The 22510-nt window shown below is 43.0% G+C and overlaps 1 protein-coding gene across 7 annotated transcripts in view; it reads right to left on the reverse strand.

Moving 5' to 3' along the window:
• St7 (suppression of tumorigenicity 7) overlaps positions 1-22510 on the reverse strand; it is a 243285-nt gene that overhangs the window by 16244 nt on the left and 204531 nt on the right. For 6 of the 7 annotated variants that reach the window (XM_057769147.1, XM_057769138.1, XM_057769157.1 and 3 more), the window contains 3 exons: positions 19298-19370; positions 17781-17883; positions 2673-2823 (listed from right to left, as the gene is read on the reverse strand). In XM_057769147.1, coding sequence (XP_057625130.1) covers positions 2673-2823; positions 17781-17883; positions 19298-19370 — 327 coding nt within the window. Of the gene's footprint in view, positions 1-2672; positions 2824-17780; positions 17884-18431; positions 18568-19297; positions 19371-22510 lie in introns of those variants that run through there. The other variant, XM_057769162.1, reaches the window with a different exon arrangement.

Genomic DNA, 22510 nt, shown 5'->3' on the forward strand with positions numbered 1-22510 from the left:
TGAGGTGCACAAAATTTGAAGAGCACCAATATCAAAAACAAAATGAAAGTGTGCCCAAAACTCAGCAGGAGTAACAACTAAAGTCAGGTAAATTCACTTCCGTTTCTTTCCTCTGTGTGTGTGTATTTATTATCTTATTCCTATTGAAATGTTTAAACCAATATTAGATAGATAGCAAAATGTAATTTTATCCAGGATGGATAACTTTCTAAACTAGAAAAGAATCAACTATGAGGTTTATATGTCATGATGTAATCTATATTCTAACATTCAAGCAAATGCTTCATAGATAACTAGTCTCTTATCTTCTTCTGCTCACTGAGAGAGGAAAATACTGGCTTGTATTTGCGGCCTGGCTGTCTGAACGGTGCCTACAAAGTGACCACCACTCTCCTCACTGTTTCTCCTGCTGGAGAATGGATGTGACCATCTCTGCTCTTCCTCAGCTAGAACACATTTAGGACAGCAAGTGAAAAGATGTAAATGCAAGACGGCTGAACAGCATCCGGGTATGACGACACTCCCAAGATTCTTGTGTACTCGGTGCACAGCGAGCACACTCAGAGCGCGTTCTAACGCTCATTACCATGGCTCTCTCTGGAGACCGAACGACACTGTGACTGATTTGGGCTGGTGCCATCATCCGACTTTCACAAGATATGTTTATCTGTAAGTATCAAATTCCCAGCAGATGTTTTCTATAGGTATCCAGTTTCCTTACCTTACTATTTTGTATATAAAATTCACCCCTTAATCCCAATAAAGTAGTTTGTCCATGTGGTTTGAGGTAATCCCCAATACTTCTGCTCTGCCTAACTTGGCAGTCCACCACGTCACTCCATGTCTCTCGACCCTTCCCTGTTGATTCTGAGAAACTCAGTGTTGCTACTTGATTACTAACTTCCCAACAATGCTCAGTTATTTTCCAAAGGGTTTTAATTTTTTTATGGTGATGTCAATCCTCATATCGTGTATTTATTACCCTCTACTTTGCAGCACTTTGGGCTCTTCCCAGTGGGTCGGATCAACTGGTAAGTTTCCACCATTATTCTCTGGATGCCAAGCCATAGATTCGATTTTAGTTGCTAAGCCAATTGATCTATTCAGTTTTTGACACGAGATGTAATGTCTCGTATTTGTTTCTGCTGGTCTCTTGGGAATCCTTCTCACACCTAATTAACATTTTCTTTTGTGCTCTAACAGAGACCATTACAAGCAATGCTTAGGAAAAGTGGGAGGACATTGTGCACAGGCCCAGTCTCTTGAGCGAGTCTACTCACCCAGACACCTGGCTATATCATCACACTTCTCAAACATAGTGAGAGGCATTGGCAAGTCAACATCTTTCAAGTTATAAACAGAAAGTTATATAAAGAAAACTTGCTAATTATCTGGAAAAAAATTCAAAGCAACTAAACAAAACATTTCCAGTCACCTTTGAAGCTCATCTTCGTCAGCTTACTTTCACCCCTCTGCCCCCACCCCTCTGCCCCCATCCCTCTGCCCCCACCCCTCTGCTCCCACCCCTCTGCCCCCACCCCTCTGCTCCCACCCCTCTTTGCTACCACCCTGTCATTTCCTGAACCAAGCTGGATTTTTACTGGGTCACAGAAAGGGCAGGAACAGGAAGGAACAGAAGCTTATCAAAGTGAAAATGGAAGCAGAAAAGATAAAGAACAAAAAAGATTAAAAAGACTTGTTTGTGAGCCTGATCAAAGTAAGAATAAATTGGGGAAAAAAAACTACCAGAGACTCAAATATTCTTTGTTTTGATTTTCCACAAGAAATGCTATGTGCTATGCTTGTTTTGCTTAAATTGGTATTAACAGTGTTTCAGTATCCAACAACATACAGAGAATTGGCTCTGTTTTCCTTAATTTACCATCTCCTACCAACCCTACAACCTGCCTTTTCTTCACACTGTGTTCTTGTTTCTACTGCTGCCCCAGCTTTCAGAACTTGTTCATCGGTCACCCGACTCCTGCAGTTACTCTTCTGAAAGAGACACCAGACAGGGGACAAGTGGCCATTCACTCCTCCTCACTAGATAAGAAGGAGCACAAAGCTAAGTATCTGACACCTGCCATTAGACCCTGCTTCCCTTACACAGAATGACGGCAGCGTAGAGAGCATCCCGGGCTAACTTAGGCCTCCATCTATCTAACAGGCACTTACTCTCACGGGGGCCGCCACACCCCACATAGGACACCAGGGTTGAATGGGCATTGCTGCTGGTTTTGAAACATATCTGGAGTGCTTCTGTGGATGATCATTCTTACTTCGGTGCAGGATCACTGTGGCTCTCACCTAGCTCTACAACTATCTGAAATGACAAGCAGCGTCTAGCACAAGGCCTAAGCCTAAGGCAAAGGTTCCTGTGATGTCAAGGGGTTGTGCGGATCTCCTGAGAGGGCTTTCAGGGTACCCAGAGTCACTGACCTCTTGTAGGAAGGTGCACTTCTAACCTAGATGTGGCACCACCACAGCAACCCCTGCCTCCGTCTCTGGGGAATATGTGAGCAGCACATAATCAACTGCCCTGATAATGTGACATACTGGGAACAAAAACCAGACACGCCGATTCTCATTGTTCATCATCAACTGTTGTGACATAAATAGTTCGAGCACTTTATGTTCTTAAAGAATGTTTAAAGGAAAAAAGAATGACTTACTGCCTTCCCACGTACAGTGCAAGAGGTTCAAAGCCCCCTCCACCCTCTTCCAGTGTGCGAGATGAAAGAATGCATACGCGATTGCTTCACTGTCTCCTCTCTTCAGGATGTGCTCTGGTGGGAGGATTAAGCTTTTCATTTCTAGTAGATACTGGAATGAAAACAGCAGAGGACAGACGTGTTAATATGCAGTGATTAGGAACTCAATGCTGACACAGGCTGATTTCCCAAAGACCATCACTATCAGACATTTCATCAAGCCAGCTACATGGAATGGCAATGGCTAAGACACCCAGCAATACCCAGAGTTTGCTGACAGTAGATTAGCTTTGCATTAGTTTCCTTCCATGAAGATCAGAGACTTATGGGCTGAAATACTCTACTCGAAGAATAAATACAGGCTCAAATACAAAAGGGAAAACGTAGAAGACATAAGAACTTGGCAGGGTTTTGTAAGTGCGGTGAAAACACATATGACAAACACATGAAATCGAACATTTACATGGCTAACAACCTGCACTGAAGAGTTTTGACATTGAGTTTCACTACCCATGCATTTTTTTCTATGTAGATACATCAAAAAGGACTTCATTTGATGAAAAGAACTATTGATATAGATGCTCAGATGTGGGAACAATGAGGGTGTCAGCCTGTGTGTAGGAAGATCCAAGAGAATTAAATACAGACTCCAAGCTGAAAGGATCTTTTAGATATTTCTCACAGACCGGAGGGACAGGAATTTATATCTCTTCATTCATATTCAATGCAAAGGAGCTGGGGTACAGGGCAAGAACAGGTGTTGCTTTTCTGGCACTAAGAGAGCTCTAAATTCCACCTTCATCCCTCTCTACTTCCTATAGGATAGAGTTGAGCAAACTCAGAAGTTTCTTGGCACCCCATTCTTCACAGTCTTCCTTCTAGAATCCATCCCAAACATATGTGCACATACCCCATCATTCCACATTACCGCTACTATCATGGCAAACATACCATGTGCACACATCTCCCCACCATTCCACACTACCGCTACTATCATGGCAAACATACCATGTGCACACATCTCCCCACAACTACACACTACCGCTACTATCATGGCAAACATACTATGTGCACACATCCGCTCCACACTACCACTACTATCATAGTGATATGTTTAACTAACATGACAGACATGAAGACAACAAAAATCCTATGACAAGTTTATGGTTTTTAATGTATGGTGTGGAACAATTCTGTATCTGTCAATTATGTTTTAAATAAACACTGATTGGCCAGTAGCCAGGCAGGAAGTATAGGTTGGACAACCAGACAGGAAGTAGAGGCGGGGCAATGAGAACAGGAGTATTCTGGGAAGAAGGAAGCTCGTTCTGCAGTTCTGACTAGACACCAAAGAAGCAGGATGTGACCTGCCCGGCTGAAAAAGGTACAGAGCCATGTGGCTAACATAGATAAGAATAATGGGTTAATATAAGTTATAAGAGCTAATACGAAGCCTGAGCTAATGGGCCAATCAGTTTATAACTTATGTAGGCCTCTGTGTGATTTTCTTTGGGACTTACTGGCTGTGGGAACTGGGCAGGACAGAAACCCCAACAAGCAGGCCCACGTTAGAAATGTAGAAAGAACTGTCTGGTTTCTGTCTGTCAGGAAATTTGTGGGAGAACAATGGACAGAAGAGTTCTCATACAGCAACAGAGGCCAGAACAGCTATTGCTGCTTCATTGTCCTCTGGGAGGGATTTGACAATTTGGTACCAATGCCTGCCTTTCTGCGGCTCCTTTTGTCAGGGCGCATGGCCCAGCAGGAGCGTATGTGGGGGTTTGGGCTAAGAAAGAAAGGTATTCCAAAATTTGGGTGTGATTTTACATATGTTCTCCAAGCCTCTGGGCTTAAAGCAAAAAGAGAATGGAGGTGGGAAAGAGATACCCAGAACAGCAAAAGAGTAACCACCACTCTCAGAGGGGCTGGGACAGAGAAGCTGTTTGCAATTGAGATGTTCTGAACACAAAAGAACTTACGGTCATTGGCTTTTTATGATCCCAGAAGCGACAGATTTCTTCCGATATTTTGTCTTAAAACAGTGTAAGACAAAAATTGTCTGGGGAAAAATAATGCTATCAATCCAACTAGAAGTATAGTTATAATAAAAACATAAAGCCGGGCGGTGGTGGCACACACCTTTAATCCCAGCACTTGGAAGGCAGAGACAGGCAGACATCTCTGAGTTTGAGGCCAGCCTAGTCTACAAAGTGAATTCCAGGACAGTCAGAGCTGTCACACAGGGAAACCCGGTCTCAAACACCAAACAAACAATTGGTACAATTGTGGCACAAACGTTGTTGGAGTAACCAACCATTGTCCGATTCAATTTAAGGCTCCTTCCATGAGATAGAACCCATGGCAAACACTGTTCAGGTTGCCAAAAATCTGAGAATAGATTGGCTATGGACCTATAGGAAAATCAACTACTACTGTTCTGCTAAAGGAATATAGCAATAACATGACTCGTAATTATTCTTTTATCCTCATAGATCAGTGTACTGCTCAACTGTTATCAGAAAAGCTTCCTCCAGTAGCAGATAGAAATAAATAGAAAGACCCATAGCTGACAATGGGTAGATAATGAGAGGTCCGGGAACAATCAGTCCTAAATCTCTGCCCTTAGAGCTCAGGAACCTTTGCAGAAGAGGAAGCTAAGGGATTGTAAGAGTCACTGGGGATAGAGGACACCAGAGAAACAAGGGTTCTAGACACAGCAGGGCTGCTCCACATGTGAACTCATGTATGAGCCTCTGGCAACATATACAATGCCTATACAGGTATACAGGAACTGAGATGGAGTTCCAGGGCTGCGACGCTGCAGTGGACACAAGCACCCAGCCTGAACCCAGAAGCTATCTCCAATTGACAACCAATTGCAAAAGAAAAATTAGTTTTCTCCAATGCAGTCTCCAATGTAATACCAATGCTGGGTATTACAAACCGCACTTAAAGGTAGGCCCTATGCTCAGACGGCCAACATAAAACAATTCAAGGTTATTTGGAGGGTTTGGTCTCATAATGCCTTATCTGCGCATTTTTTGACCTTACAGATCTTTTGCTTACATATAATGGTTTCCAAATTTGTGTTTTTATGTGTGTGTCTGTGTATGCATATGTGTGTGTCTGCATCTGAATGTCTTTCTTATGCTTTTTCTTTGGTCACTTTTTCTTTCTATTGGTTTGTTCTATTCTGTTTTTGTTGTTTTTGCCTATTTGTTTTCTAATGAGAGAGAAAAAGTGGATATGGATTTGGGTGGGCAGATGGGAAGGATCTTGAAGGAGTTGGGGGAAGAGAAATTGTGACTGGGATATATCATATGGAAAAATCTATTTTTGATAAATTTAAAATTATATTTAAAAATCATCTTGTATGCATGATGCATGGAATTCTCAAACAACAATAAAAAAATCTACAGATACCCATGGTAGGAACATATACTCACTGAAAACGAAACACGTTATAGTAAAAATTGTAATAAATGTAATACAAAATTTGATTTAAAAGTATTGCTGGCCACCGGGACATCTACATGCACTTGGAAAAGATAGTAAATGTGAGCAAGACAGATGGCTCACTCATTTGACAAACTGAATGCAATGAATGCATGCGGCTTCAAGGACATCAACCATAGCCCCGTACGCAGGCTGTGAGGTGATGCTTAGTTCCCTTCTAAGCTCTGTCTGAGCCCGATGTATGCATATGTAATGCTTTGGTTACATGTATATATTTCTCAGGTCAATTACAAAATCCTCAGAAACATGAACTTGTTATCTTTGTGTTAATTTCTCATTACTTCCTTTAAAGCACCTCATACATCTATAGCTAACTTAAATTCAAACCTTACTTCCCAAGAACACTCCCAATATGAACACTCCTGACCTAGCCAATCTAATGAGGTCAACGAAAGCAAGTCACCAAGGAGACTTAGCTCTGCCTTCTCACTGCATCTACTTTATGGCAGGAATAGGTTATGTCTATAAAGGAGATTTATACTCCTTCAGAGTTCCAAACAGAATGTTGGCTGTAACCAGCTGATGAAGGCTAATAACAACAATGTGCTATGTTTGGGGCCAAGCTCTAAATGGCTGGCAATATCAAGTCTCAACATGTGCAACATTTAAATTAAAAAGGCATGGAACAACATTTCACATCCTACTTGTCAAGAGAAAAATAAATGGAAGAGGGCAGATCCCTATCCACAAGTATGCAGAAATCAATTAGGCTCACTGTACTTTGCAAATCAGAGAACACGCTCTGCCTGTCTACATTAGTGGCTTGGTTTCTATTAGCTAAGTCAGCACTCTGTGCTATCTTGCCTGCATCCTACCTCTAACTTCCTTCCCAGATGCTCAACCACACGTTGAAGAGCAGCACTTCTAAAGGTTTCGGAAGCAACTTTTCAAAGTCAATTTGTGTTAGAATTGTGCTCCTCATGTCCAGCATGTTAGCATGTAAAGCCAGAGCTCACACAGAGGAGCTGAGGGCTCCGGGCTGGGAGTGGGTGGTGCCTGCCCCTACAGGCATGGACAAGAGGCTGGCTCACCTGTCAGGAAGCAGCCACGGAATCTATGTCATGTGACAGACTGCCAAGTTTCCCTTTTCCAGGTATAAACCTACAGAGACGTGAGGAGAAAGGACTGGCAAGCTACCCTTCACACAGATATTGATGCAAGGAATTCATTTGTTCACATTTCTGGAATGCCCAATACCATGCATCATAAAAACCATCAGCAAGATATAGGCATAAATAAAATATAAAAGAATAGGGTAATTAAGCTACAGCAAATCTAGATGACAGCTATCAAGTTACTCTCCAAGGCCCAACAGTAGGAGAATATTTATTAGCATTGAAAATGTTATGATAAATTGCCAAATGAAAAAAATCTGTTATACTATATACAACAGATTATTGTGACAATAAAAATATGTTTGAACATTAAAAAGCATTGAAAATGACAGATTAAAAGTTAAGAGTAACTAAATATTATTATGGAAGATTAATTTTTTAAATTTTCTGTAATGAACATTATTACTTTCCTTTCTCTATATATATATGGATAAACATATGTTAAGAGCATTTACTGCTCTTGCAGGAGACCTCAGCCTGGCTCCCGGAGCCCATTTTCTGGGCCTACACATAACTGAGTCTATTTCTAGGTGAAACACATGGGCAGTTTTATCATAGAGGCCAATTTGAGATGGAAACTGGCTACAGGGTACCAACTGACCAACAAGGAAATAAGCCTGAAGAAGGCTGAATGGAAATGCGCCCTGATCTTCAGCCATAGGGACCCGTTTCTCCCGGTGCCGCCTATCTATTCATCAGTGGCTCTGCTTCATTTGAAAACTTGCAAATCCCAGAGTACATCCCAAGGAAAGGTCTGAGTGTGCCGAAGTAGGTGGGTGATGGGGACAGGCATGAGCACAACCATGATGTTTTGTTCATACACATGGGAGTAGCCACAACAGATCCAGAGACAGAGAAGGACACAATGAGTACCCTAAGAACACAGACAAAGGACTACGCAAAGGTACAAGAAGAACTATAGGAGCATACATATTGTATCTCAAACACACGGATCTTGTACCATACATATTGTATCTCTTATATTGCACGGATCTTGCAGTAGGCACAATGTGCTCCAAAGACAAAGATATTGGAGCATCCAAAATTTACCTCATGGGCATAAATGTGAATCATGTTATGCCTCTACCTTGATCCTCCCTAACCTTCGTGTGGGGGAGACGGAAGTGGAGCAAGAATTAGAACACACAAGCAAAGAAATTAGCACACATTTAATAACAAGGAAATAAAGAGACTGAACCCTCTGGGGAGGTTCATAGAAATGGGTGATGTGAGTCAGTGAGATTGAATGAGCAAGAATTTGCCCTACAAACATGGATTGGGAGGGATGCCAAGACCAGAAAGGCTAGACAATGGCTTGGAGGCATCAAAGGGAATGAAGTGGTACTTAGGGTCTGTGGAAATGCGAGTGCTATCATGAGAGTAACCACCTACATTAACACATGACAAGCAAACCCCCGAGATCCCTCGGGAAATCGGAGCCTCGGGAGGTTCTGTAGCTTGCCCAAGGCTGCACAAGTTGCATGGAACAGAACTTGCATTTAGAAACCAGCCTTTTCACTGCTATCTGAGGAAGGGAAACAAGACCAGACCACTTAAGACATCCTCCAGAATATGCCCTTTATTGTGGGGTCACTCTGGTTTTCAAACTTTCAGACATAGAATGGTGTTCAAAGGTAAAACAAACAAACAAAAGACACGCTGAATACATGATAAAGAATAAACCTGGGATATGTGGAGTGAGATCTGAAAGACGTCTGAGGACACATTATAGCTTCTAAAATGACCCAAAGAAAACACTGTGACATGCTGTGGGGACTAAGATCTGAAGGGAAATGGGGGAAGAGTACCATGTGCCAGACCAACAAGCAGGAAAGAGGCAGAAGTTAGAAAACCCTTAGGAAGGTCCTGTCATAGCTGAGGGGAAAGTGGTAGGCGAGAAAGGGACTCTACCAGGACTTATGTGTCTGACGGAAGTGGGCATGGTTGGGGGAACGAAGTACCACTGTGGATTTGTGCCACCAAGGAACACAGACTCACAGACAGCCTCAACTGGGACTTCAACAGCAGCGGAAGAGGTGGTTTAGCAGGGGGAAGGTAACATGTAGAGATGAACGGATCTGCAGAACTTTCCTGGACAGATGGCCTGTGGGATTCAGGTGCTATGTCTGAAATCTGTGAAAGAAGCTGGAGACAGATTCGGGCATCTGGGAACACAGGCGGGAGCTGAGCTGTGGAACCTAGGAAATTCCCCAGGAGACCGAAGCAAGAGTGGACTCCTCCTAAGCCGGCATGAAGAAGGAAAAGGGTACCAAGGAGACTGCCCAGAACTCAGGAGAAGGTGTGTGGGGTGAAGGCTGTCTCAAGGTGTAAGACATGGCTAGGGGCTGGGTGGCTGTCCCACTTACCATGCAAGACGCCCTGGGGTTAATACCTGACTTGTTAAAGACAAAGAGTGGAGGCCTGCCAGTGGACCAAAGGCTGAGGAGAGACAGAACAGGCTGAGGGGCGAGAAGGACCAAGGAACCTGATGGTTGAGGTAGGAACAATTTGTGCCCTTGGCTGGGGAGACCCTGAAAGGAGCAAAGTCAGCAGGAGCAGTTCTGTCAGCCACTCCTCAGAGAGGTTCTATTCTTGAGAAATGGAGCTTTAAAACCGTTTTCTGCCCATTTCCTTTGGGCTGTGTTTCTACATTATATCCCCTGACTCTCTTGCAAAAAGGCTTTGGAGCAAAACTATGGCTCAAAAACATATATTGAAATAATATTTCTGCAATATACCATTGATACACGATCTCACAGACAATCTGGCAGGGTATTTTGAATTTCTGCTTCCATGCTTCAAGTATCTTTAAATGCTAAAACTCACAATACATTGTTTCCTAAATTGGATTAAAAAGTAATTTTCTCCTCTGTCAATCAGCTTTACCAAGATGGAGAGGATAGCTTCAGTATTTGCATGAATTTCCATGCTAACAATGGCCTGCAGACAGTTTTTTTAGCATATACAATTACTGGGAGGCTTTCCTTCACAAGTCTTTTGAAATCACTGTGAAGTGAGCTTTTAAACTGACAATAGATGAACTTTTAAAAGAAACACAGGTAAATTTTGAGGGGAATGCATTTCTGTCATAACAACTTCAATCCTCATCTCTATTTTCTCATGTCTTCCCATGTTCTAGACAATGATTTAAAAACTTATGTAGTTGGTTTTTTTTAAACTCTGTTTTTGTGGGTGGCCTGCCACCCAGCTCCCAAGTAAATACACGGAGGCTTATTCTTACTTATGAATGCCCAACCTTAGCTTGGCTTGTTTCTAACTAGCTTTTCTTAAATTATCTCATCTACCTTCTGCCTCCAGGCTTTTTCCTTTCTGTAGTTTATATGTTTTTCCTTGCTTCTTACTCCATTGCTGGCTGGGTGGCCCCTCTCTCATCTCTTCCTATTTATTCTCTCTACAGGCCAGACCCACCTGTTTCTCTCTCCTGCCTAGCTACTGGCCATTCAGCTCTTCAGTAGACCAATTGGGTGTTTTAGACAGGCAAAGTAACACAGCTTCACAGAGTTAAACAAATGCAGCATAAAAGAATGCAACACATCTTTGTATCATTAAACAGATATTCCACAGCATAAAACAAGGTAACACATCTTAAACAAATATTCCACAGCAAACTTATTTATTAATGAGGTGAAGTCCTTACACCAATATTCTGAGCAGTACAAGCTATCCTGTATGTAACTGAGCTTCAATGATGGGTAAACATCCTTCTCTAAGGATGCCAGTGTCCTCTCCTGCCTCAGAATGGGCCCAGTGAGAAAGAAACAAGGCTAAGTGGTTTAAGACTTCAGGCAAAATTAAGAAAAAAGTTTCCCCATAGATGCTTGTGATTTTTCTTGGATATTCCATCCACAATTTTTTGGCACCACAGGGAGCTCCTTAGCCCCACTTCTTCCTTCAGAGTGAGTGTGGGCCTCCAGTTCTGTGGGTGGCATCACAAGCACTTGAGAGTTTCGGTGGTAGTGGTGGCCCTTGGACGTCTGTTGTTCATTTTCTAGACTAGATGCACAGGTGATTTGAGCTGCTGGTTACTGTAGTCTGTCCCCAGTGCCATGTGTGAAAGATGTAGCCCTCAGCCCATGGAAGTAGCAGGACGTGGTGGACTTGTAAGGGGGCAGCTTATTTCAAAGGAAGTTAGGCCACCCAGGCGTGCCCTTGAAGGGCCCCTGTGATCCCAGCTCCTTTCTGTCGCTGTGTCCCTGCCTATTAGATAGGCAGACTCTTCCTCCATGAGCTTCTGCCATGGTGTACACTTCACCAGGGCTCCAAAGGCCATGGACAGCCACCAATAGGCCAAATTCTCTAAAAGTGCAAGCTATGGAAATCGTCTCATTTTCTAGGATGGATGTCTTGTTAACTCTAGCATGGGCTGGGAAGCTGACTGACATGCTGGGTTAGAACAGTTGACTCTTCAGATTCACCCAGAGTAGCTAAGTTTACCTGCTCTGTTTATTAATGAAGGCGCCACATGTCTGCAGTAGGCGGGGAAAATGTTTTCATTTCCATGCTTCCGTGGGAATGAAAGTTAAACTACCGTGAGAGGTCTAAGTGAGCTGAGCAGTCGGGGACAGTGCCAGTGGGGCAGAGAGCATGGGATTGGGAGCCCTTCTGGGGACCGACTCCGTCACCTTGTTGTAGGCAAAGTTCAAGATGGGGTTCAAGATGTTGAGTTTTTAGAGCTGAACAGATGATTTGCCCTCTGAACACAGTGCTGAGCATGAGGGAAGCTTACAATAGTAAGGCACAGGACCTGGCTTCTGAAGCTAGAGAGTGGCCAAGTCTCTTGTGCAGGCTCTGAGAGCGAGTGCCATGCCTCCCTCCTTTGGGTCCCTGCACCACGCTTCCTGTTTCACAGACACACTGCCTGATCTGTGAACTCTTTGAGAATATGGGTCCTGTTGTAATCGGTGCCCAGTGCCTGATGATCAGTGCGTGCTCCTGAGATGGATCTGACTGTACCGTTATGGTACAAAACACTCAGCTCTAGAAGCCGATACCATTGGAGAATACAGGGGCTAACAGGCAGCAGCAAGAAGATTATCCCAGAGCCGAAGCATGGTGGTTCACACCTTTAATCCCTCTATGAGTTCGAGGACAACCTGGTCTACAAAGTGAGTCCCAGAACAGCAAGGGCTGTTACACACAGAAACCCATCTTGAAAAAACAGAAACAAAATTTATCCCTTTTATGATAAAGTAAAATTGGCAGGCAACCTCGCAATCATCGTTTTAGAGGAGAGCACTGGAGGATAAGTAAAGAGTTCTAACAAGCTATTGCTGACCTGCAACCTAGTGAGGTATATAGTGTCTAGGTGAAGGAAGAAGACCTCTTCTGAGGCAGGAGAGTTGTCCCTCTCATAACAAAAAAGGACACCAATGGAGAATACCAGAGACCTTAGCTTGTGAAACGTGAGCAGAAATCTGCAACAGTGCAATCTCCAAGAAGGGAAAACACGTGAACCTAGACACTCTCTCTGTGGTGGTCATCCTGACCGTCAACTTGACCGGGTTGAGAAGCACTAAGGTAATAGGTATAGCACATCTCTGGGTGTGCTTGTGAGGATTAACTAAGTAGAGAAAACCTACCCTGAATGTGGGCAGCACCATCCCTTAGGCTAGGGGCCCTGGTGAAATAAAGGTTGAGAAGGAAAAGCTGAGCAGCACCAGTATGTATAGTTCTCTGTGTCTCTCCCATTTGCCCTTCCTTCCTTTCTCTTACCTCCCCTCTCACTTCCACTCTTCATCTCCCTCTCTTAGCTGCCATGATGTAAGCTGCTCCATTCTGCTATGATGGGCTACTCTTAGTCAAAATAAATAACCTCTCCTATTAATTACTTCATCAGGTTATTCTGCATGGGGCAATAATTCAAATGCGGAAAATTCGTACCACAGAAGTAGGGTAACTGGTGTGACACTTGACAATATGGTTTAGAAGCCTTTGGAACTGCTTTGTAGCAAGAAATTGGAAGTGTTTGAAGAACTAGGGCATACAAAGTCGAGAACGCTATAATTAGAGATTAGTAGGCAGTTCTGGTGGATGTTTATAAGATGAGAATGCCTAACAATGTAGATAGTAAATACTATAGTCAATAGGAATTGGATGCAAGGCTATTGTGCTATATTGTGACAAATAATTTGTCTAAATTTGTACTCATGTCTTAGTACTCTAAACCAGACAGGCTGAATTTAAAGATGGTAGGCGAATCATCTAGTGGAAGAAATTTCAAGGCAGTCAATAATTCGGGTGAGAGCATCATTATGCTTGCGTACTTTAGCCAAGTTTACAGTGAGAACTGTGATGAAAAAGCACAGTGGAAAACTTGAGAAAAGCTTGCAGCTTGTCCATACAGGAACCATGTCTAATTCTGAGGCCAAGGAAAGTATGGCAGGACTGCTAAAGAGAAGTAAATGCTTGGCATCGGGACAGGAAGAAGGACGCCTTGAGGACATCTTAGGATGTGCACAGACCCCATTTATTCCAGGCTTGCAGGTATAAGAGTTTTAACTAACTGGGAAGATTTGTCTCTGAGAAGCAGACACTCCAGGTCTCTCCCCCTGCCCAGAGATGCACTCCCATATTCAGTCACCTGGGCTCTCAGAGGCTACTGGAGCTGTGCTGTAGCTGTGCTCCTAGAACTGTGGAATCAAACACATAGTGCTAGTTTTGCAGAGATGCACAAAGTAAAAATGGTGGATCATGGAATCTTCTATACTAACTTCTAAGAGAAGCCTAGGAGGCCAGGCAGTGGTGGCAGGGTCAGTTTCTCTTCAGGGAACCTCAGAAAGGAGGATGAGTAAAACTATGACGGTAAAACCAAGGGTGGAACAGAGACCCCAGGAAGTCAGATTCCAGGAACCAGTAACCTCTGACAGGAAATCGCAGGCAGGGAGCTGAGCCCATCCAAGAGGTGGGCCTAGCGGGCTACAGCCAGAAAGGTAGTAGTGGCTGCGCTGCCAAAGCCCTTAGGGATGCATATTATCGGGCCACGTGAGTCTCAAGATTAAATATTTACCTGGGTTTCAGTCTTGCTTGCTCCGGTCCAATCCCTCCTCTGTGTTTCCCTAGTCTGTCACTCTGAAATAGGAATGCTTACTCTGTACCACTGGGTACTGCGAGTTTATCACTTGAGTTTTTTTATTTTAAAGGACTTCAAGGCTAATCTCAGAGGAGGTCTTGTACTTGGGCTTTTGAACAATGTTAGACTATTAAGAGTCTCGGAGATAGACTGAATGTGTTCTGTATTTTAAGGAGGACATGGCAGTTGGGGTATTTGCTCTTAGGAAAGAGTTTGCCTTATAAGAAAGAGGACCAAAGTTTGATCCCCCTACAAAAAAAAAAAAAAAAAAAAATGAAGTGCTGAGTGTGGCCATTTGCACTTACATTCCAATGCTGGAGAAGTGGAAACCGGTGGACTCTTGGAGCTTACTGGCCAGCCAGCTTAGCCTACTTGACAAGCTCCAGGCCCCTGAGACCTTTTCTCAAAAACAAAAACCAAACTGCAACGACAAAAAGGTGGATGGCACCTGAGGAACAATAATTGAGACAGACCTTTAGCTTCACACAAGTGTGCACTCACACACATTTACAAGCCTTCGGGCACCAAGGTGACTGCTGTGATTGAAGAGATGTGTTTGAGTGTCAGCAGCGGTGAATTTGTAATGGTTCATCGTGGGAGTCGGCTTCAGTGGAGCAGCCCCGAGGCAGCTGGAGAAGCTCTAAGTGTGTCTTGGAGGGAAAGTGTCTGCACCACTCCGTAGGCTAGAAGTCTGGACGGAAGAAAAGCGCAAGTACAGCACAGCCCCCTTCACATCCCGCTCTTTCTCCTTCCCTTCCTCCTCCTTATGCCCCCTCCCTCGCTTGTTTCCTCCTCTTCTTCTGGAACCATGATGGAACCAAAATCAGTAAATCCTGCCCAAGTAGGGATTAAAAGTATAATATACTTTTAATAATATAATAAATATACTTTAATAACTCTCCTCTCTACTTTCATGATTAGAAAATGGAGTGAGATTAAATATTTAAAATGCTGTATATCTGAGATGATAGGACAGTTTCCCTGATGAGATCATTACGCATTGTATAAATGGATTGAAGTGCCACATTCTATCATATAAAAAATATGCAATTACCATGTATCAATTAAAACAACATTTGAAACATTTCCACTTTAAAATACATATAATTGGCTGGAGTGTCAACTGACTGTCAAAATTTTCGACAGCAATTTTAAACTATTCCTAAGAGCTTTAATTTCCATTATCGCAGAGTTAAATGACAATGCCATCAAAATATCTGAACAACAGAACTGTAGAGATTCCCTGCACGGTATTATAGGGCCCTTAATAGGGTGATGTAGAAATTGGGACCTGAGAGGTCCCTAAGAAGCTAATATCAATTACTTTAAGCATTTATACATATATGGTATTCAAGTGTTATGGTGGTTTGACGTCTCAAATATTTGATATATTTGAATGCTTATTCACCAGAGAGTGGAATTCTTTGATATAATTAAAAAGATTAGGAGGTGTGGCTTTGCGGGAATACGTGTGGCCTTGCTGGAGGAAGTGTGCCACTTGTCACTTGGGTGGGCTTTGAGGTTTCCAAAGCCCATGCCAGGCCAAGGAGTGAGCGTTCTACCCCCAACCCCATCTCCTCTCTGCCTATGGATCAGGATGTACCTCTGAGCTACGCTCCTGCTTGGACTAATTCTCTGAAGCTGCAAGGAAGACCGCAATTAAGTGCTTTCTTTCAGAGTAGCTTGGTCATGGTGTCTCTTCAACGCAATAGAACAGTGACTAAGACAAGTATTTTGTAAAAATTTTCAAACATTTTATCTCATTTGATACTTATCCCAAAAGATAGGCATTCCCAAGCATTTTTATCATTTTAAGATGAGTTCAGAGGCACTTAGTCCCAAGGTTCCGGAGCCGGTGAATGACTGACAGAACTTGACCCTAGTTTTTACCTCAGAATCCTGGACTCTGTTACTCAATAATTCTTACAAAAGAGGCTTGCTTATATTTACAGAATAGTTCTGTAGTTTGAAGGAGTATCCAAAAAATATTAATAAATGACTTCAGTTTACTATAATTGAGAACACCTTTTATGACCAGTTTTACATTTTAATCAGAGTTCAATCAACATTTTGGCTTAGGCTCAAAATACTGTATAAAGTTTCCTGCTTCTAGCATCCTACATATAACCCCCAAACCTCTGTAAATATTTTGTTGATTAGCCACTAGCACCGGCGTGGTTAAGTACATCCTTATGCAAAAATGCCACTCCAGACCACTCTTCAATTTCCCATTGAGTGAAAACATAACCTAGACTTAAGTAAAGCCTCAGGAATGACATTAAATCACTTATCTCTACCATTTTCAATATCAACACAATAAATTAAAGTAGGGAACTCCATACATCACACACACATGCATTCACACATGCACATGCTCACACGCACTCACACATGCACTCACACACACATGCACACACACACACACTCACACACACATGCACTCACACACGCAACACACACACTCACTCACACACCACCCTCTTGCTATGGCACCGCAACAATGCAAGCCGGCTTTCTTTATCATTTGCACCAGGAGGTCTTCATCAGATATTTTCCCAAACACTTATGCCATGTAACATCTGATGTGAGCTACAGGATTAGTTTCTTAGAGACTAAATGTGCCTAATATCAACAGACTGAAACAGACCCACAGCTAAATACCTACCACAGAGCAGATAATTTCAGGGAAGCCCCAAATATACATTCAGCTCATGAATAAAACATTCCAGAAATATCTTTTGCCTTGATTTGATTCCGTTAAAATCAACTTCAGAAAGAATATGTGAAAAATATCAAGCATTTACTAACTGTGTATCATGGGGTTTAACCACGAAGACAAACCCTTTCACTATGTGTAACTTTTAAGTGGCACTCAAAGCGTTACATGTTCTGGGGTTGCTCCTGTTTTTCTAGCCAGGCCTGATTCCCTACATTTATCTGTAGAGACATGGGGTATCACATTAGTGGGAGTTTTTGAAGAGTTCTGTGCATAAGGGTTATATCCAGAATTTGCCTCATAAGACTAAAACTGATAAAAAAAAATTCCTATCAAACTCTCAGGATCCTCACTTGAGCTAATTTTAAACTTTCTGAAGCTAGTTGCCTAAGTAAGGTCTATCAGTTTATTTTATTATGCTCACCCTAAAAACCAGCCCCCTGCCCCAAGTTCCCTTGAGTGTAGTTTTTGCTCAAAAATGAGGCTATAAATGCCTGTGGACTGCACAGGTCCCAGCGTTGGTTGGTTGCAGTTCATTGTTTTATAACTGGGGTTCCTGGGGACAGGGCATTGTGGTTAGCAAATGCTTTCGCTGCTGTCATAATGAGCTCCTAGGGGATTCAGAGACTCACTTTTGGCACGTGCGGATTAAATTCCACAGCTCTGTGAATGGCCTCTACTGCATTCATCTCTGCTGTGCTCAGGCCCCGCCGAGATGCCGCCTCGGGAGAGAATCTGAAAAGCAGAAAGACAAACATCATGCAGTTGGGACCACTGCTTGGGCAGCTACCTAGGGAGCAAATATACATCAAGGGCCCCTATGAGCACAGTGAGCCAATGGCACAAGCTCTCCAAACTTCCTCTACAGGGGACTTCTGAGCGACCCCTTCCACCAAGGCCAACAAAACCCCAGTAGAAGCAGAAAGCGTGCTTACACTGAATGGTTCAGCTGTCAACTCACTGTCTAAATAGCTAATCTACATTTTCTGCAAGGTACTGCTTCAGTGGGAGCAGAGGGAGGACTGACGAGGGCAGACAGTGTAGGAAAAAGAGAAAACTAGGTTACAGAAGAGCTCACTGGGTTAAAAACAGAACTGGGGGGATTTAAGGGAGGCTCCCAACCCAATGTCGGTGCTGTGGTGGAGGCTAATGGCCACAGCTCCAGCCACAGGCGAGCCTTTGTGGGCTGTTCCAGCAGGAGGGTGTGCATGCCCAAACTGCGGGCAAGACACCCGCCCAAGGGAATGGAAAAAAAAAACCAGACCATGCAATCTCTTTCTCACCTCACACCCAGGGCTAACTCCAGAGCTGTGCTTGGCAGGCAGACACCACAGGGGAAGCTGTGACAACCCTGGCCCTGCCCTCCCAAGCTGGAGTCGCTGTGTAGGGAGAAAAGATGTTGCAGTAGGTACTGGCGATCTACAGGATGAAAAAGAACGAAAGAAAATTACTCCAGTTTTGAAGTGCACACACACTTAACAGCAAACCTGTCTGACCCCGCAGAGGCCGCTACCTGCTCTGCTTTCAGAGTCTACAGAGGGGCTGGGCTGTATCAGGGACGTGTAAGCATTTAGGAACTCAAAAACAATGAATCCCTCTGTTCTCTTTAATCTGCTCGGTCATCCTCTGGATACGTGGAGTATGTCTATGTGCCACAGTCACCTGCCTGAATAAAATGGACAAATGTCCCCCTGAGGTGACATCTCACGGTAAGCAGACCAGGAGTGTGGAGGGAAAGAATGGGAAAGGACCATCCCCACTGCCACACAGCAGGGTCCAGGAACAGACAGCAGAAGGGAGTGCGCACACACAAAAAAATTGAGGAGAGGTACAGAATGTTTGTGTAAATCCCAAGCCGTCCTTTGATCCTACTGTCTGACAAAAAATTAAAAAAGTAAGAAAAAAAAAGTCACCCCAGAGGAATGTAATTTAATGCCAGTCTGTGTTAGGAGCCACACAATCTTACAACAGTGGGAACAGACACTTCCCCCTTCTAGTAATGAAATGAAGATCCACGGCTTTGGGGAAATGCATGCTTTTAAGCAAGGCCACAAGGAACAAGAGAAGCTTCTGGAGAAAGCCCTCAAAGGGGACAGGTCTCCTTACATCTGGCCAGCACTGGGAGCCACACAAGCGACTGCTCACTTACTTGTCGGACACGGCTCTGGCTTTGAGCAGGGCAGCTGTGTAGCATATCGTTGCTGACTTTGGTAAGCTTATATCTGCGCAAGAAAAAGAGAGCAAGAACCCTTGTCAATCTGAAGTCAAAGAGACAATGCTCTAAAACACAAGATTAATAATGGAAGCACAAAACAGTACAGATTAAGAATATTTAAGCTATTGCATACGAACCACAGCCAGTTCTTTCTTACTGTGTCAAAATGCTTTGTTAATTTGTCAGTAATTCATTTTTAAAATTCATCAGTCTTTAGAAATCATCTTCTATTTTAAAGTATGTATCTTATACCTTGATATAAATGCATAAATTTAGTGATTACACAGATACTTATGATATAAAATGTAAATAGGACCTCATAAAAATTAATCTGAGTTTAAAATATTGACAGAGCTAAACAAGGTATTCTTTAATAGATTAATTTAAGACATGCTTTCTTTGTATTAAATTTCAGAAATTCAAACACATCTTTTTTTTATTGAGCTCTACATTTTTCTCTGCTCCCCTCCCTGCCTTTTCCCTCCCCCCTTCAATCCTCCCCCAAGGTTCTCATGCTCTCAATTTACTCAGGAGATCTTGTCTTTTTCTACTTCCCATGTAGAATAGATCTATGTAAGTCTCTCTTAGTGTCCTCATTGTTGTCTAAGTTCTCTGGGATTTGCATATAGTTTGTAATGGGTGAATGTTTCAAAAATTTTGAAAAGTGTGCTAAGTTTTCTCATTCAAATTTATGATCAATCTCCTTTCATATTAAAGCCTAATTTGTCACCCAGAAAGACGATTTTATAACGTTTCTAGAAAATTACAGATGAAGGGGTGGAGCAACTGTGCAGTGTCAGTTTACAAACAAACACAGGGCAGAGCACACTGACCAGAAGGGGTGGGCTTAGGGTATGTATTTAAATTGGAATTCCCTTCTCAAGAAAGGACAGTTGGTATTTCTTTAGCAGTTGTTAACCTTTTTTTTTTTCTCTGACACAGAAAGGATTTCTTAACAAAGAAAATTTATTTGGAAGGGGTATGTGTGCCACACACAGCACCTGTGTGGAGGTCAGTAGACAACCTGCATGCATCCATTTTGTCTCATTGAGCCATGTAGGTTCTGGGGGCCAAACCCCAGTAGTCAGGCTTGGCAGCAAAGCACCCTTTCCTACTGAACCATCTCGCCAATCCCCAAAATATTTTCTTAGTTCAACATAAACTCGGGCTGGAAAGAAAGTTTGGCCAGTAAAGACAATTACAGCTTTCTCTCACATGCCTCAAAATTTGCCCTTAATATCTGACACTATCCTACAGATCTCTTCACAGGACTGTATGCAAGTTTGAAAGAACCACATAGGAAAACTGTAAAGGAATCTCACAGTTAGCCAGTGGCAGAAGAAGAACATAACTCCTTGAAAGAAAATCATTTCCTCTTCCACACCAAATACTCTCTATCATCAACTCCAGCCTGGGGGATTTCTCTTTGAGAGGAAGTTTCAGGACACAGGTAAAACACAACCAGTTACGGGAAATCCCAAGCAAGGCACTGAGACAGCTGAGTCTTGCTTCAGCTCAGCTGACATTGACCCCCTCGGTCATGACCAGTCCTGGGGTCTGGGGGAGCTGGCCACTCTGTTCTGTACCTGTGTAATGTGTCAGGAGTACTCAGTGAGGCAGGAAGCTGGAGGGACAACAATGATCTTAGCTCCTGACATTTGCAAAACTGAGAAGCATCTCTTGGCTGGGCCATTGGAATCAGATAGATATGGACATGAGCCTCTAGATGTGAGAGGGTGTGCAGAGCCTGTGATCACACATCTTCCATATTAACCAACCCCACATAAGCCTCCAGGCAGATGGCCCTGCCCTCCAAGACGGTCCCTGCCTCCTCCCATTTTCTGGCTCATCATAAGGTTCTTCTCTGCCACAGCCTGGTTTCTGGACTATTAGGCTTCTGTGTGGGACAAACAGGTCTAGCCTTTCATAGATCTTTGTTGTTAACTCTAAGAACACAGAACTGAAAGGGAAGGAGGGCTTTTCAGTCTATATCTCAGAATCCATAATCAAGCAAAATTTCATTGTCACCAACAGACATACTACAGATGGCTGCTTCTCTGTTTGCTTGTTTGTGTTTCAGATAGGGTCTCATGTAGCCCAGGCTGGCCTCAAAGTCATTAGATAGCTGAGGGTAACCATGAAATCTTGATCTGGTATGCATTACTAATTTTAGATGTATTTGATATGCAAAGATATGAAAATCGGATAATATCTAAACACCTTCAACAGTGTTATACTGTCACTGCGGGTGACAGGACATGGTCCCTACTGCTTTTCTCTCTCTCCACAGCTTGTTATGTAAATTGTAAAATACTAAAACTGCAAAGGTTAACAGTACTGCTAGAGAGAGAATTCTGTTGTTAAAACGTGTACAGCAGGTTCATTGGCAAATACACTGGTGGAGCCATACACAGACAGACAGACAGATAGACAACAGAGAGGGGCATCAAGCATTGTCAACCTGCCCATCTAGCAGACACATAGAACTCAAACTTCCAGGGAAAGCTGCAATGCTCCCTTGCATGGTGCCTGCTGCAGTATATCATCACCTCATTAATATTTCAGCTAGTAATGTCCCATCAGAGGCAGAAGCTGAGATTTGGGGCACAATTTTCGATATTTGCAAAACTAGAAGAGGTTATTAAAGCCTTCTTGCATTCTGGTCCCTGCTTCTTTGATTTCTGGATTCCTCTCAATCTGAGACTTGGCAACTGTTGCCTATTACAAACTTTAGTGTGACTTCTCCTACTTTTTAAGTGTAATAAAATACGGAAATAGTGCAAAGATCTTTGGATGGTTCACTCAATTTTCCAAATGGTTATATTTCATATAACCATATTACCAAGCACCAAACTAAACTGACATTGTGAACATCATTTGAATAAACTTTGATTTTGCTTCATCTCACCATCTTAGACGTGTTTAAGTATGTATCCGTCATATCTAAGTTCATGTAACACTACAACCCCACCAAGATAAAGAGCTATTCCAGGACCACAGAGATCCCCCTTGCGGTCTTTTATGCTTGTCCGCACCCTGTCCTCTCTGCAGTTTTGCTTACCCTATGATTTCATGCTTTGACACTATGAAAAAGGATAAAACGATAAGATAAAGAGACTGTCAGATTTGTTATGGAAATGTTAGTAT

Source organism: Chionomys nivalis, chromosome 1 (assembly GCF_950005125.1).
Source record: "Chionomys nivalis chromosome 1, mChiNiv1.1, whole genome shotgun sequence".
Taxonomy (NCBI): Eukaryota; Metazoa; Chordata; class Mammalia; order Rodentia; family Cricetidae; genus Chionomys; species Chionomys nivalis.